The sequence below is a fragment of the Ictalurus furcatus genome, chromosome 16, assembly GCF_023375685.1.
Source record: "Ictalurus furcatus strain D&B chromosome 16, Billie_1.0, whole genome shotgun sequence".
Lineage (NCBI taxonomy): Eukaryota > Metazoa > Chordata > Actinopteri > Siluriformes > Ictaluridae > Ictalurus > Ictalurus furcatus.
Window position 1 is genome coordinate 8,957,157 of NC_071270.1, and position 16,091 is coordinate 8,973,247.

The 16,091-nt window shown below is 40.6% G+C and overlaps 1 protein-coding gene across 2 annotated transcripts in view; it reads left to right on the forward strand.

Annotated features, from left to right (window-relative positions):
* The window catches only part of cetn3 (centrin 3), a 42,471-nt gene that overhangs the window by 25,516 nt on the left and 864 nt on the right, over positions 1 to 16,091 (forward strand). The window contains exon 5 of one of the 2 annotated variants that reach the window (XM_053644965.1): positions 1,857 to 2,358. The exons of the other annotated variant lie outside the window; for it this stretch is intronic. Coding sequence (XP_053500940.1) covers positions 1,857 to 1,900 — 44 coding nt within the window. The 3' untranslated portion in view covers positions 1,901 to 2,358. Of the gene's footprint in view, positions 1 to 1,856; positions 2,359 to 16,091 lie in introns of those variants that run through there. 2 annotated transcript variants of the gene reach the window in all.

The window sequence follows — 16,091 nt, forward strand, 5'->3', positions numbered from 1 at the left end:
TAATCACATTAGAAAGCATTGCTTTCTTGCTCCGCCGAGGCCGCTGCTCAGTCTCCTGGTTCAGCTGGGGACATTTTGCCCAGAGGGCCAGGACCGCCACTGGAGAGGAGTGTTCTGTGGCGCTCCGGGAGGAGCGTCTTTTTGGGGGGGAGTTCTGCGCGCGTGCACGAGCGAGAGTGCGTGAGCGCTCAGCAAGCACAAGCTCTTTGATTACGTATGGACTATGGTGGCTTTGTTTACTATGGACACGTGTATTTGTTTTGGCTTCTGTTTTGTCTCCTCCCTGTTCAGGTATTGGTTGATGTTCGAGGGTGTGTCTTTATTGTTTCCAGCTATCTGCGTTTAAGATTACGTGAGTTATTTAAGGCCTTGTGTGGCTGTGCACTTCACACAGTATTATGTACAGTTACTAGCTAACTATTTTATGTATGTGTTAGCCACCTTGATGCTAAGCGGTCCTGTTCTCGTGCCCTGTTTATGTTTCATGCCTTGTATCTAGTTTCATGTTTAAGACCGCGTATCTCAGCTTATGTTTATTGACCTTAATCATGTTTATTGACTTTAATCTGCACTTGCTTCAAATTAGTAACAAGGCCGCGTTGCTCCTCATGTGCGGTATAGACACGGTGATACACAGTGTAGCACGAGTAAGATCTGTAATGTCTAATTAAAACACTGAACAAAAGTAAACAGAAGTAAAACAATATGTCTAAAGGCAGTGAGTAGCAGAAACCACACAGTGCAGTGGAAGTGAGTTTTTATTAATAATTTAGGACTGTAGTTTAATTCAGTGCTTTTTGTGCATCCATAAAATGTACTGCATAAATACTGTATATATATATATATACACACAAATATATATATATATATATATATATATATATATGTGTGTGTGTGTGTGTGTGTGTGTGTGTGTATATATATATATATATATGTATGTATATATATATATATATATATATATATATATATATATATATATATATATATATATCGTAAATTAATAATATATATTCTGGTGCGTGTCTGTGTGTATTGGGTTCTTTTCAGTCTTATATATTTGGACAAACAGTTGTGTAATGTTTTAGTCTGAAGTATATATTTGTAGGCATCTTCAGTTTGCCAGACACTACTGGAAGTTCAATGGGATCGGGTTCTATGGTCAGATGAAATGAAAATGGAGCAATAAACACCAGAGGTGGTTTTGGCGCACACAGAGAGGTAGCCATATGGACAAGTACCTCGTGCCCATGGTTAAATATGGTGGTGGCTCTTTAATGTTTCGGGACTATTTTTCTGCCAGACGACCTGGACATTTTGTTAAGATACATGGCATCATGGACTCTATCAAATGTCAACAGATATTAAATGAAAACCTGAGCGCCTCTGCTAGAAAGCTTAAAATGGGTTGTGGTTGGATCTTCCAGCAGGACAATGATCCAAAATATGCATCAAAATCAACACAAAAAATGGTTTACTGACCACAAAATCAAGGTCCTGCCATGGCCATCCCAGTCCCCTGACTTGAAACCCATAGAAAACCTGTGGGTGAACTTAAAATGAGAGTCAAGTACACAGAAAAATTAAGTCGAGGTCACGAGAAAACAACTTTTTATGTCATGTCGAGATCACAAGAAAATTAAGTTGTGATCATGAGAAAACAACAAATAAAAAATATTCATAATGCATGGTCGCTTAGGGCTTCAATAGGTTTGACTGGAAACTGACTAATATTTATAACGTGTTATTAACTGGTAGTTTACAGCTATGACAAAATTATTCTTTCTTTCATGGTTTCTGAACTTTGTATCTTTAATATTGGACTGATTTTTCTTCCTTATGTTTTTTTCTTTCAGTTAGTCAAGAGGAGTTCCTCTCTATAATGACCGGAGACTCCTGAGCTTTACAGTGTGGCCAAATCTTACCAAATATACTGTAGCATATTGACAGGAGCTTAAACATATAATCACTAGTGTGTACATCATGTAAAGCTTCATGGGGGGACAGGGTGTTCAATATAAATGCTTGATAGAGTAACTAAGGCTGGTGTCCAGATGAATTATTTTATTGGAAGGATAAATTACAGAGTAATGATCTTACAGATCTCCAGTATCCATCCATTTATATGGGTTCCAGTTTTTCATGAGATTGCTGTAATTGTACATTGTAGGCATTTAGGAATTTTGAATAAGGAGGTGGCAAGTGGCAGCCTGTTGCAGCAGGTCAGTTGAGCAAATATTTGCTTGTCCAAATATGTCCAAAAAATCCAACAATTTCCATGAGGTGTACTTATTTTTTCACATGACTGTATGAAATATTGGATCACTTTTCTTGATAAATAAATGACCGAGTATAATATTTGTGTCTCATTTGTTTAAGTGGGTTCTCGCTGCCTCCTTTAGGACTTGTGTGAAAATCTGATGATGTTTTTTGTCATATTTATGCAGATATATATCGAAAATTCTAAATGGTTAACAAATGTGTGTGTGTGTGTACACCTGGCCAAAAAACAGTCGTACACCTTAAAATTTTGTTGCACCACCTTCATCATGGCATTGTTTCAGCAACCTACCTAACATTCATTTTTCCGACCACATTTCTTCCTCAAAGTTGACAGTTCACTGCTCTCCTTCCAGGTTTTGAGTTGGACAGTTCATAATGAGTTGGACAGTTCTACCCATTCCAGGGATTTCAACAATCTCCTTAGTTGTTTTCTTTGCTTGATGCAGACCAATAATTTCTTCTGAAACACAGTAACACTTTTCCATGACCGTGGGACACGTCTTCTGACATGGTTGTTAAGAAATGAGAAGCTATACACTCCATCAGTTTAGCAAACAATTGTTGCCAGCTGAAACATATTAATCACTGCAATAATGATCCAATCATAGGCTCTTAAGTATTTGCTAACTTAAATCCAAACAGTGACCTTTTTTTGGCCAAGCAGACCTGTCCATGGAGACCTGTCCATGGAGTCCACCTTCAAAGGTCCACAAGACCTTTGAAGGTGTACTGTGGTATGATAATGAGTCTTTATTGGTCACATATACAGTAGTGAAATTGTTTTCTTCGCATACCCCAGCCAGGAAGCTGAGGTCAGAGTGCAGGGTCAGCCATGATACAGCACCCCTAGAGCAGAGAGGATTAAGGGCCTTGCTCAACAGTGGCAGCTGTTGCTCAACAGTGGCAGTGCTCACCAGTGGCAGTGCTGGGGCTTGAACCCCCGACCTTCCGATCAGTAACCCAGCGCCTTAACCGCTTGAACTCTTTATCATGTTCCTCAAATAATTTTTGAACAATTTTCAGTGTGGCAGGGCGCATTATCCTGCTGAAGGAGCCCACTGCCATTAGGGAATACTGTTGTCATGAAGGGGTGTACTTGGTCTATTTAGGTAGGTGGTACTTGTCAAAGTAACATCCAGATGAATGCCAGGATCCAAGGTTTCCCAGCAGAACATTGCCCAGATCATCACACTATCTCTGCTTGCTTCCCTAATTCCCATAGTGCATCCTGGTGCTAGCTCTTCCCCAGGTAAGTGATGCACACACACCCGGCTGTCCACATGATGTGAAAGAATTACAAATGTAAACCCACTCCACCATGCTTGCAGCCTTCTCACACACTGTAATACCCTGGAGAGTTTAGCACACCAATGAATGCCTCCCTCGCTGTAGTTGTGAGCTAAGTGCCACAAAGATTAATCCAACTACTCATAGCCTATTGAAGAACTTTAAGACTATCCTCAGCTTTGAAGTTTGGGTTCACCAGTTGCTTGGACTGTATTTGCAAGCAGTTGTGCAGATAGCCCAACAAATGGCCAACATGTGCACAAAGGCTAAAAGAAGTAAAAGAAATGCCAGCCATAATTGGTGGCATTTTTATAGTGTCCTACATCACCACATGAGTTTGTGTTAAAGGTCTCAATTCAATAATGCGCACCCCCGTCATGTATAGCTAGCAGCGCATGTGAGTGGAGCGTGGAGCAGAGTGCTGATAATTCCACTGGAGCAAATTGCTCCATTTATTAAGATTCTGCTCAGGTCACTCGCTCAACCCAGAATGCATTTTGTGATATGCTGGTTTGAAAAACTGCTAAATAAGCATTACAAATTCCAAAAAAATAATAAAACGCACCACCTGAATGTCACCCACAAATATCATAATTATTATCTCTAATACTGTAAGTGAGGCATTTATTCAAGCAATGTATTACAAACAGAAACAAGTATACTACAGGGAAATTTTATGTCAGAGTGGGATTTGAGCGAACTTTGTTTTACCAGTGAGCATGAGCGGTACATGGACGGAGTGCACATGCATAGATCGGAATATTAAGTGGAGGGTTACTCCTTCCTGCGTCGCTTACATGCTCTGATGCCAAGGCATTGAAACCATCACTAATTACAAACGCAGTAATATCCCGTTCACCAGCATCAGTACCTCATCAGGTGAGGAGCTCAATTACAACCCCAATTCCAAAAAAGTTGGGACAAATGTAAAATGTAAATAAACATAGAATGCAATGATTTGCAAATCTCATAAACCTATATGTTATTCACAATAGAACATAGAAAACATATCAAATGTTTAAACAGACAAATGTACCATTTTAAGAAAAAAAGGTAATTTTGAATTTGATGGCTGCAAAACATCTCAAAAAAGTTGGGGCTGGAAAAGTAAGTATTATTAAAAAGAAACCACTGGAGGTTAATTGGCAACAGGTCTGTAACATGATTGGGTATAAAAAGAGTATCTTAGAGAGGGAGAGTGTTTCAGAAGTATAGATAGGCAGAGGTTCACTAATCTGCAAAAAACTGTGTCTACAATTTGTGGAACAATTTCAGAATAATAAAATTTGTTTCCTAAACATAAAATTGCAAAGACTATGAATATCTCATCATCTACAGTACATAATATCATCAAAAGATTCAGAGAATCTGGAGAAATCTCTGTGCACAAGGGACAAGGGTGAAAATCAATATTGCATGCCCGTGATCTTTGGGCCCTCAGGCAGCATTGCATTAAAAACCGGCATGATTCTGTAACGGAAATCACTACATGGGCTCAGAAACACCTCCAGAACTCATTGTCTGCGAACACAGTTCACTGTGCCATCCACAAATGCTGGTTAAATCTCTATCATTCAAAGAAGAAGCCATATGTGAACATGATCCAGAAACACCACTGTTTTCTCTGGGCCAAAGCTCATTTAAAATGGACTGAGGCAACGTGGGAAACTGTTCTGTGGTCAGACGAATAAAAATTTTAACTTCTTTTTGGCAACCGTGGACACCGCATCCTCTAAACTAAAGAGGAGAGGGACCATCTGGCTTTTTATCAGTGCTCAGTTCTAAAGCTTGCATCTCTGATGGTATGGGGGTGCATTGGAATGGGCAGCTTGCACATCTGGAAAGGCACCATCAATGCTGGTAAGGTATATACAGGTTTTAGAGCAGCATATGCTTCCATCCAAATTCCATCCCATATTTACTTCTGAGAGACTCTGCCTCTCTAAGATACTCTTTTTTTTTTTATACCTAATCATGTTACTGACCTGTTACCAATTAACCTTGCAAAATGTTCCTCCAGCTGTTTCTTTTTAGTAACACTTACTTTTCCAGCCTTTTGTTGCCCCGTCCCAATTTTGTTGTGGCCATCAAATTCAAAATTACCTTATTTTTTTCTTAAAATGGGACATTTACTCAGTTTAAACATTTGATATGTCTTATATGTTCTATAATGAATAACATATGGGTTTATGAGATTTGCAAATCATTGCATTCTGTTTTAATATACATTTTACACAGCGTCCTAACTTTTTTGGAATTGGGGTTGTAGTTTTTCAGACATGTTTAAGTGCCTGCTCTGACTCACTAAATTATTGAATTAAATCTGTGCCAAAAGCATTGAGCGCAACCTTTCAAGAAATGAACAAAAATTTTCAAAGAGAGAAGAAAAACACTCTGAACCTAAAAAAAATAACTCTGTGGCAAAACATGGTCTTCAAATAAACAGAATTAATTGTTTTCCAAGCTTTCTTTTTTGCTAATCATCGTTTATTAATTCGCAGCCAGAGTTTTAGTTTACGCTTTCAAAATATTCTGACACAAACCTCTCATGTGGACGGGCTTAACAGTGCCTCTCATTGGCTAGTGAGATTTGGATTGATTGCTTCTTGACCTGGAAGTAGAAACTTTAGCGAATTTTGGAGAGCATTCTGGATGTGGTTCTCTGTATAGTTATAGTGTAACTATAACTAATTATTGTAATTAAAATTTTTGGGTAGTCTTTTATAACTATTTTCGGTTTTGGGTAGTCTGGTATGGCTATTTGTTGTTTATTAGGGGATCAAGCCCGAAACGCTGCAACCCTATCATAATTAGGGGTTCAAGCCCGAAGGGCTGCAACCCTATTGTAATTGTAAAGATTTTTATTATTTTTAAATTTATTTTATTATTATTATTATTGTTCTGCCCTAAAACTAATTGTGCAGACCAAACTGCAAGGTCTAGAGAGTTGAAACATCGAGGTAAGGTAGTACCTCAGAGTACTAGAGCATAGGGCTGCACTATTATGGCAAAAATGATCATCCCGATTATTTTGATCAATATTGAGATCTCGATTATTTATCACGATTATTAATTGATTTTAGTGACAACATATTTTTATTGCACTTTTGCATTTATTAAGTTTTCTCATGCCACAATATAACACACAAGTAGGCATGAGAAAACATGAGCTGGTCAATTATGACAGAATTTAGGAACATAGTGTGTGCCATGACAAATTAATTTACTGATAAACTAAATTTAATATTTTCAGCTAATTTTACAGACTGTGTGCAAAAAACAACCATTAACCTGTTCCACCTTGTAAACAAATACAATAAACATCAATGTTCAGTGTTTGAAGTCTGCTCCTCTTATATTTATTTAAAACTACACTATTAGACATTTTTTGCTGTCATGGTTCTGGGCTGGAGTCAGTTCTCGAACCACTCTGTGTATATTGTGTATATATCTGAATAATCTCATATAGGATGTGATTGGGTGAGTTCAATTACCCATCAGATGGGAAGCGCTTTAGTTTAATGGTGTTCATTACTGATGCTCCTATCAGGATTTTTACAGCCGATACCGATCCAGATACCAATCTTTTTTTGTTTAAAACTCTAATGAGGAGCTCTGTCATAAACAGTTAAATGTACTTTGATTTACACTCGCAAGGGTGCATAAAAATGTTTGAAACGGGCATGGCCACTTTTACTTAAATGGCTATAACTCTTGAACGGAATGAAAAATTTTCACCAAACTTGGTATACTTATGTAAGATCTCTGTCTGAGGGCAATTATCAAAATGGAGCAGTTTGGCCACTTGTTGGCACTGTAGTAGTAAAGAAACTTGAAAATGGTTGTGTAAATGATTGTATATTATTCAGTGTTTCCGAGATAGACATTCTTTGTAACATACATTGGATCTCATCATTCTGAACACCTTTGCCTCTAGGATCACTGCTGTCAATCAAATTGTTCGTAAATATTTGCGATTATTTCAAAAACCTAGTTTTGCAAATTAGTCCTAGGTTTTTTTTCTAAACCACAATAAAACCACTGCAGTACAATTCTCTATGCTCTTTAACTAAATAATTATTAACAAAATGTGGATCTTTACCCTATGGATAGCTATAATAGAGTCATTTAGAAAATGGGCTTGGCAAAATGTACTAAACCTAAAGTCAAAACTTCACGAAACTAGGTAAGCATGTGCAACATATAATTCTAAAGAAGTATGCACACTTATCAAGATTGGACAATAGGTGGCGCTATAACTGTTAAAAAGCTTTAAAAACATTTATTTCCTTAGTAAATTGCCTGTATTGGCTGTAAATTGTCTTTTCCATCTCTGATCTAGGTGGCTACAGTCTTGTTAAAGAATATATAATACCTTTTTACGCATGTGCTTAAAGACCTTAAATGTGGGCAAGTGTACTCAAAAGCCTATAACTCATCAAGGAATACTTAGATCTTCTGGAAAGTAGGTAAGCTCATGTGACACATGACTCTGAACAAGCACAAAAAAATTTATGTAGATCATGCAATAGTTATCTCTATAGCAGTTAAAAAGGTGAAAAATTTTCAGCAGAAATGTTCAGCAGAAATGTCCAGCAGAAATGTTCAGCAGAAATGTTTAGTTCAGCAGAAATGTTCAACAGAAATGTTCAGCAGAAATGTTTAGCAGAAATGTTCAGCAGAAATGTTTAGTTCAGCAGAAATGTTAAACAGAAATGTTCAGCAGAAATGTTTAGTTCAGCAGAAATGTTCAACAGAAATGTTCAACAGAAATGTTCAGCAGAAATGTTCAGCAGAAATGTTTAGTTCAGCAGAAATGTTCAACAGAAATGTTCAGCAGAAATGTTTAATTCAGCAGAAATGTACAGCAGAAATGTTCAGCAGAAATGAAACTGGAAAAAAAAAGGTGAAAAATCACTATATTCCCATGCTATTATAACCACTAGATGGCCACAGAAGACCACTCTTTGACTCAACAATATAGTTCTTTTCACAGGTTTTTCTTTTGAAATCATATTTAGACATTATAAAATAATTAGAATCACATTACCAATCACAATTTGTCAAGGTTTATCACTTAATTTGTTCATTTGAGGTATCAGAGTTTGATATTATATCAGTTTATGATCACAGTGAGATCAGGAAATTATGTTATAAAGGGGAGACCTGAAGTACGCATTTTCTTACCTATGATTTATTCCAAGTATCTATATTGACAACAAAATGTGTGTGAAACCTGAAAATGGAAAATTATAAAATGGTATTATAAAGGGCTAGACCTGGAATAAGCATTTTGTCTCTTGTCATTCCTTATAGGATTGCACAATATTAAGTAATACCTTTTAATGTCTTTAAGGGTCCTAAACGGCTTAACCCTGATAATTGCTGATAATTATAATATGTGTATATATAATATGTGTACATATAATTTATATATAATAAAAAAATTTTCACATTTGTATCATTTGAGTAAGCCAACACTTACATATAAAAGAGTAATTCAGCAATTTCTCAAAAAAAAAATAATTTTAAATAAATAAATAAGTAAATAAACAAACATGTTGTCCTGGCGCACAATGAACGGACACAGCTCAAGACCTGAAAAAGGTGTGTCAGACAATGGTGTGATGCAAAATATGGAACATGGGAGATATTGAAAATGTGGAACAATCGCCAGGAACATGGTTGTGATCCCCTGCTCTAGAGATCACTTTTTGCTTCAAGCAAACTGGGCCATCATGGTCTAAGATATTGAGGTTTCCATTTTAAAAAAATGTGGTTGGACATGACACAAACACAGTGGCTGTAGTTAAACCAAATAACAAACAAACAAAAACTAATTGTTATTTATTTTGCAATATCTCAAAAAAAATGTGCTAGCAACCAACTTTACAATTTTTAGACTACTTAAAATACAGTGACCTGGATTATTATTATTATTATTATTATTATTATTATTATTATTATTATTATTCAACAGAATTAATACAATTTAATTTAAACTCTAATCTAGTAATCAAATCTATTTATCCAGTGAACTTGCTGTGGTCAAAGTCTGACTTTCATTCTGTGAAAGCTCACAAACCCTCAATAACACCCTCAATCTTTGCTTGTTTTTTTTAAATGATACACTTAAATTTAAACAAATAATTGTCACAAATATAGACATTCTTGTAATTTTGGTAAAATGCTTAATGCTTTATAAACACACTGTTAAATGGATAGTTCACCCAAAATTTTAAATTTTAATCATTTACTCACCCTCATGCCATCCATGTTGTATATGACTTTTTTCTTCAGATAAACACAAACGTAGTTTTAAGAAAACAATCCATCTCTATGAGTCCACATTATGCCATTTGAATGTATGCTGATCTTTTGACACTTGGAAAACAACACACAGTGACTGCAATCCATACGACAGCAGTGGATGAATCAGTGTCTTATGAAGTAAAATGATGTGTTTTTAAGAAAAAAACAATATTGTAACTTTTTTACATCCAGTCTACTATTTGTAACTAGTCAATGCTTCTGGTCTACTGTCATACAAGTGTTCATGAAGGGGGCATTGTTACCTCTAATGTAAATGCATTGTAAAACTTGCATAAGAATTGGTGGTCCTCTGTGCTATATTACTGAAATACACATTTACATGAACAATAGGACCCACACAATTGTTTAATTACTTTTTACTAGAGATGCACCAATTCTAAATTACTCAGCTGATACCGATAGTCAATTATTCAGAGTGATATCGGCCGATACTGATAATGATAGTTTGGTGGTTCTGCCTTTTATACCTCCTTTTAAATTAATAATAATTAATTCCACAATTCTGAAGGAAATGCAAATAAAACCTTTATTCTCTCCGTTTCAGCAAGTTGTTTTACAGTAACTGGTCTCATAAACAGAAAACACATTACTCAAATTAACATTAACACATTAACTAAATTCTGAGGATTAAATTAAGATTTCTTAACTTGAACGTTATTAATTCATATTAACATTGACTGAATTCTAAAAAACCTCCTATTAGGCTCACACTCACTCACCACATGTTAACACGCATGCCGAAAAAAATACGCACTGATTCTGCTCTGCTGCAGCATGTGGTCTAAAATTTTTGCAGTGCAGAGTTTACAAACTGCATTTTTGTCATCATTGTCACCCAATTCAAAGTAATTCCACACAAGAGACATCTTCTTTACACACAGCACGAATTCTTGAAAACACGAATGTTCCTGCCCTCTTTTGATTGACACGATATAATCAGCCCTTTTCATCGGATGTTTTTAAACTATTGTGCGATGGCCGATAGCGTGAAAAATTGCCTTTATAGGCCGATACCAATTATTGGCCGATACATCGGTGCATCTCTACTTTTTACTTTTACTTTGAGTGACATTGTGACAATGAATCATAAATATGTGCATAGAATGCACACAAGTTAAGCACAAATTGCACAATGCACATTTCACTCCTACACCTTCAGCAACCTAACAACAAGAAATTACAGAGGAAACATTTCACTTACCACTCACCAGACAACCATCACTCCTTTGGACAAGCCAATTTCATTTGCCCCACCAGATACAAAAATGACCCAGTGGACTACACTACACCATCTGACCTCACAACTAGAAGGTGCTGTAATCAATCAGATGAAACTTTGCCCCAAATGCCACACCCCACAAAAGGACTTCACCCTGAAAAATCCCTTTCACAGATGCGACAACTGCAAAAGCTTTTGCAAAACATCAAGTTACCTGACTAAATGCAATGGCACTCTAACATTCCGGATTAATGATGATGAAATTGAACTGTCAATTAGCAACTCAATACTCACCAAATTCATCAAAGAGCGGTGTGACTTGACCAGCATGGATTCACAGAACATAGAGGAGTTCCTATTAACATCAGGCCCTGTGATAGTATATTATACTGCTGAAATTCAAATAACAACCCTTTGTAAACCCAGCAGTAGCCAACCCCAAGACACATCAGAAGATCATGCCAGTGATGAAGAGCTGTGCAAAGCTACAGCTGAAGACACGTCTGCTGGTTAATCAACACTTTAACAAAACGTCGGGGTTACACATGTAACCCTGTTCCCTGAGAAGGGAACGAGACGTTGCATTTAGCATAACAGTATGGGAGCGCCTTGCACGCGTGACCGGTATCTGAAACTTGTGTAAAATCATGCCTCTACTTATAGGCCTGCGATGATCAGGTGACGTGGCAATTAAGCGCGTCGCATGATATATATATGGCACCTGTGAACCACGCCGCCAGCCTCTATTATCTGAAGCGAAGACGCAATTCACAGGCCTGAACTGGTATGACAGTGCTATGCAACGTCTCGTTCCCTTCTCAGGGAACAGGGTTACATGCGTAACCCCGACGTTCCCTTTCAAAGGGAACTTCGACGTTGCATTTAGCATAACAGTATGGGAACGGGAATACCCACTCTGTCATACCGAGGGTACGGCCTGTTCAAAAATACCCAAGCCCGAGGGTCACTGCAAGACACTCGAGCCCGGGGTGGAATGAATATCCAGGCTGTAATAATGAATGAATGTGTGTGGCATAGACCACCCTGCAGCCGCACACACATCCTGCAAGGATACCCCTTTGGACAAAGCCTTCGAGGAGGCGACCGCCCTAGTGGAATGAGCTCTTATGCCCAGAGGCGTGGCGAGATCACGCGCCATGTAAGCCATAGAGATTGCTTCCACTATCCAATTCGAGATGCGCTGCTTTGACACAGCATCAGCGTTACTGTCGCCACCAAAGCAGACCAGCAGCTGCTCCAACTTACGCCACTGGCCGGAGCGGTGGACGTAAGTACAGAGAGCCCTTACTGGACACAGCAGGTGCGTCCTCTCTTGTTCCGGTGTGAGGAACGGAGGAGGGCAGAAAGCCTGCAACACCACAGGGTGGGCAGCTGATGTAGGCACTTTAGGAATATAATCCAGCCTAGGATACAGGAAGGCCTTGGCTAATCCAGGGGCAAAGTCAGGGCAGGAAGGGGCAACAGAGAGAGCTTGTAGATCTCCCACTCGCTTGAGAGATCTCACGGCCAGTAGGAGAGCTACCTTTAGAGTCAGAAGCTTCTCAGAGGCTGACTCTAAGGGCTCAAATGGGGCCCCTGACAGACCTTCCAGGACCACAGAAAGGTCCCAGGAAGGTAAGCGCGGCCTGCAGATGGGCCTCAGCCGCCTGACACCATGCATGAACCTCGAAGTGAGAGGATGTTGCCCCACAGAGGCTCCATCAACAGGGGCATGGCTGGCCGAAACGGCGGCCAAGTAAACCCTGATTGTAGAAGGAGCCCACCCCGCTGAGAAATGTTCTTGTAAGAACTCCAGGACTGTAGCTATTGCACAGTTCACTGGGTCTGGCTGACGTTCCTCACACCACAAGACAAAATGTTGGCACTTGAGTGCATACAATTTCCTTGTGGATGGTGCTCTAGCATTTAACATGGTTTCTACAATCTCAGTTGTGAGACCAGACATAGACTGTCTTGGTGAACTCTCGCTAGAACTTGTGGGAGCAGAGCGATGGGGGGAACAGCGTACAGATGTGACCTCAGCCACATGTGCACCATGGCGTCCAGCCCTAATTGTGTGGGAGGAGTGAGGGTGAACCACAGCGGGCCATGTGTTCTCTCCTTGGAGGCGAACACATGCCATCCCGCTTGGCCAAACCTCGCCGTATGGACTCCACCACTTGTGGATGGAGCCACCCTGTTCCAGATGAGGGCCGGACCAGAGACCGTGAGCTGGACAGCTGTCTAAGACTGTGCTCCAGCCCGTGAAGGAGGTGTATCTCATTACCATCTTGCGCTAAGGAGACACCCCTAGAGTGTGACCCAAGGCTAGAAACCGGGGACACTCATATTCTCAGAGTCCTTAGACGAAACCTCTGAGAATAATCAGTGTCACGCGGCAATGCCTCGGTGTCCCCAGGTTTCTAGCCTTGTGTCACACTCTAGGGGTGTCTCCTTAGCGCCAGATGGTAATGAGATACACCTCCCTCACGGGCTGGAGCGCAGTCTTAGACAGGTGTCCAGCTCATGGTCTCTGGTCCGGCCCTCATCTGGAACAGGGTGGCTCCATCTTCTTAGACGAAACCCCCAACTTCTCAGCCACCACTGAATGGTCTCCTGTGCAATAGGCCCATAAACGCCAATAGTCTCCCAAGATCCAGCTTTATCTTGCTCAGTGTTGATAGGATTGACCCTACGCATGTTGGGGATAGACACGCCCTCATCGTAGTAGAATCCTTATAACCCCTAGAAAAGCATACTTTTCTGAGATTCAACCTGAGCCCCAAGCTCTTCATGTGGGTGAGAACAACATCTCGATGTTGAACCGCCAGTTCCCTGGATCGTGCTAGAATTAACCAGTCATCCAGGTAGTTTGGTACACAGATGCCCTGGAGTCACAATGGAGCCAGAGTGACATCCATGCACTTTGTGAAGGTGCGAGGGGATAAAGCTAGCGATATTTCTATGTGGAAATATGCACCTTTTAGATCTATCGCCACAAACCAGTCCTCGAACTGAATCTGTGGCACGATAAGTTTGAGCATCAGCATTTTGAACCTGTATGTCCGAAGAGTACGGTGCAGATCTAAAATTGGCCGCATACTCCCATCTTTTTTGTGGACCAGGAAATAATGGCTGTAAAAACCTCCCTCCCTTAGGGAACGGGGTACATGTTCTATGGGCCCATTGTCCAAAAGGGAACTTACTTCCTGCGCTAACGTCGGGCTTTGGTCTGTGCTGACTACTGTAGTGAGCACACCTCTGAACCGGGGGGGTCGAGCTATAAACTGGACCCGGTAACCCTTTTCTATGGTAGACAGAACCCATGGAGACACATTTGGCAGTAGTTTCCACGCTGCCTGATGGTCTTTTAGTGACGTTAACTATTCCACATTCTATTGGAAGGAAAGCATAAAATTTTCGTTGCCCTGTGACAGCTTGCTGACCAGAGAACACTGAAAACTTGGGGACTGCCTTGGCTAGGGGAGGCCCTACAGTAGCACTGGGTACAGTAGAACCTGCCCTAACAACCTCATGTCCCCTGATACGTCCTTCCACGGCCCCTCAGGGCCGCTCTTCTTTGCCTGCTTGGCCTTTATGACCATTCTCAGATCAGGCCTAGTAGCAGACCGTGACTATGGCTGCCCGGTTCCCCTGGCTGTCTGCGGGGGTTGGCGGGCTGCCATACTCACCTTCTGGGTCTCCCTCGCACTAGTGTTGGCCCGGACTCCACTCGTGGATGCCCGGGTGAGCTCAAGACAACAGGGAAGGAACTGACTTTTTTTAATGCCACCATATATCGAGCTAACTCAGCAGGTCTGCTTGGTAGGCCTGCAACACTGTCATTGTCTGCAGTGACCCACAAGCAAGACCACTACTGCATAGGCTTGCCCACCAATGCCACGGTGGCCTTATACGGTGGTTTGGATGCAAAGCCGGCCCCCCTAATTACCTGCTGTCAATGGAGAGAGGTAGCTCGCAAGCGCCTCCTCCACCTTCAGCATAGCTAAATAGCCATGCCATTCATTCCCCACAATGGCTGATTAATCCAACATTGTTGGGTTATAAATATGGCATATGCATAGTTTTCCCCCAGAAGCCTGATATTTTGTCATTCACTTCTGGAAGACAGGGGAGTTTCTACAGTGTGAGGGATTTACTTTCACTGGGGAGAAAAAGGCTCATCCAGCCTTAGTAATCACTTCAAGCAGCTTTTTATATGCTGCTCTCAATTTTTAGTACATCCTTCTGGCTCCTCTGCGTCAGAGAGAAATTATGACTATTATTTTTGTGTGTGTGTGGTCCCCCCCCCCCCCCTTTTGGCTTTCCATAGCTGAAGGAGGAGTCGCGACGCGAGCTCAAAATCCAGCGGAGAGCCGAACCCGGAAGACAGAGCAAGAGATAGAGCAGCGCTTGTCTCCGGCTCCTCTTCCGGATCCATAAGAGATCCCCCGATCCTGAGACGGCTAGCTGCCTTGGCAGCGGCCGGCCCAGATCCGTGAGGCTCTGAAACCCAACTCGCTTCGGCTTCCGAGAAGAGTGCGAATCGCGAGTCGAGCTGTTTAATGTAGGCATTACCATGCTCAGCCTCTCGAGGCTGCCATCACATACTAAACACTTCAGCCAGAAAGTGTGCACTATTCCCGTGATGAAACGGGACCAAGCCATAACACACTTCCTGAATTCTTTCTCGCTCATTACTTCCCTCTCTTTTCTTTTCTTTTTCTCTAAAAAAGGGATAGAAAAGTTTAGAGATTTTGGGAAAATATAGAGAAGAAATGAAGCGTTTTTGTCACACAAACAACAGACATACAGTCTTGCTGAAGATAATAAGGCTGGCGGCGTGGTTCACAGGTGCCATATATATCATGCGACGTGCTTAATTGCCACGTCACCTGATCATGGCAGGCCTATAAGTAGAGGCATGATTTTACACAAGCTTCAGATACCGGTCACGCGCAAGGCGCTC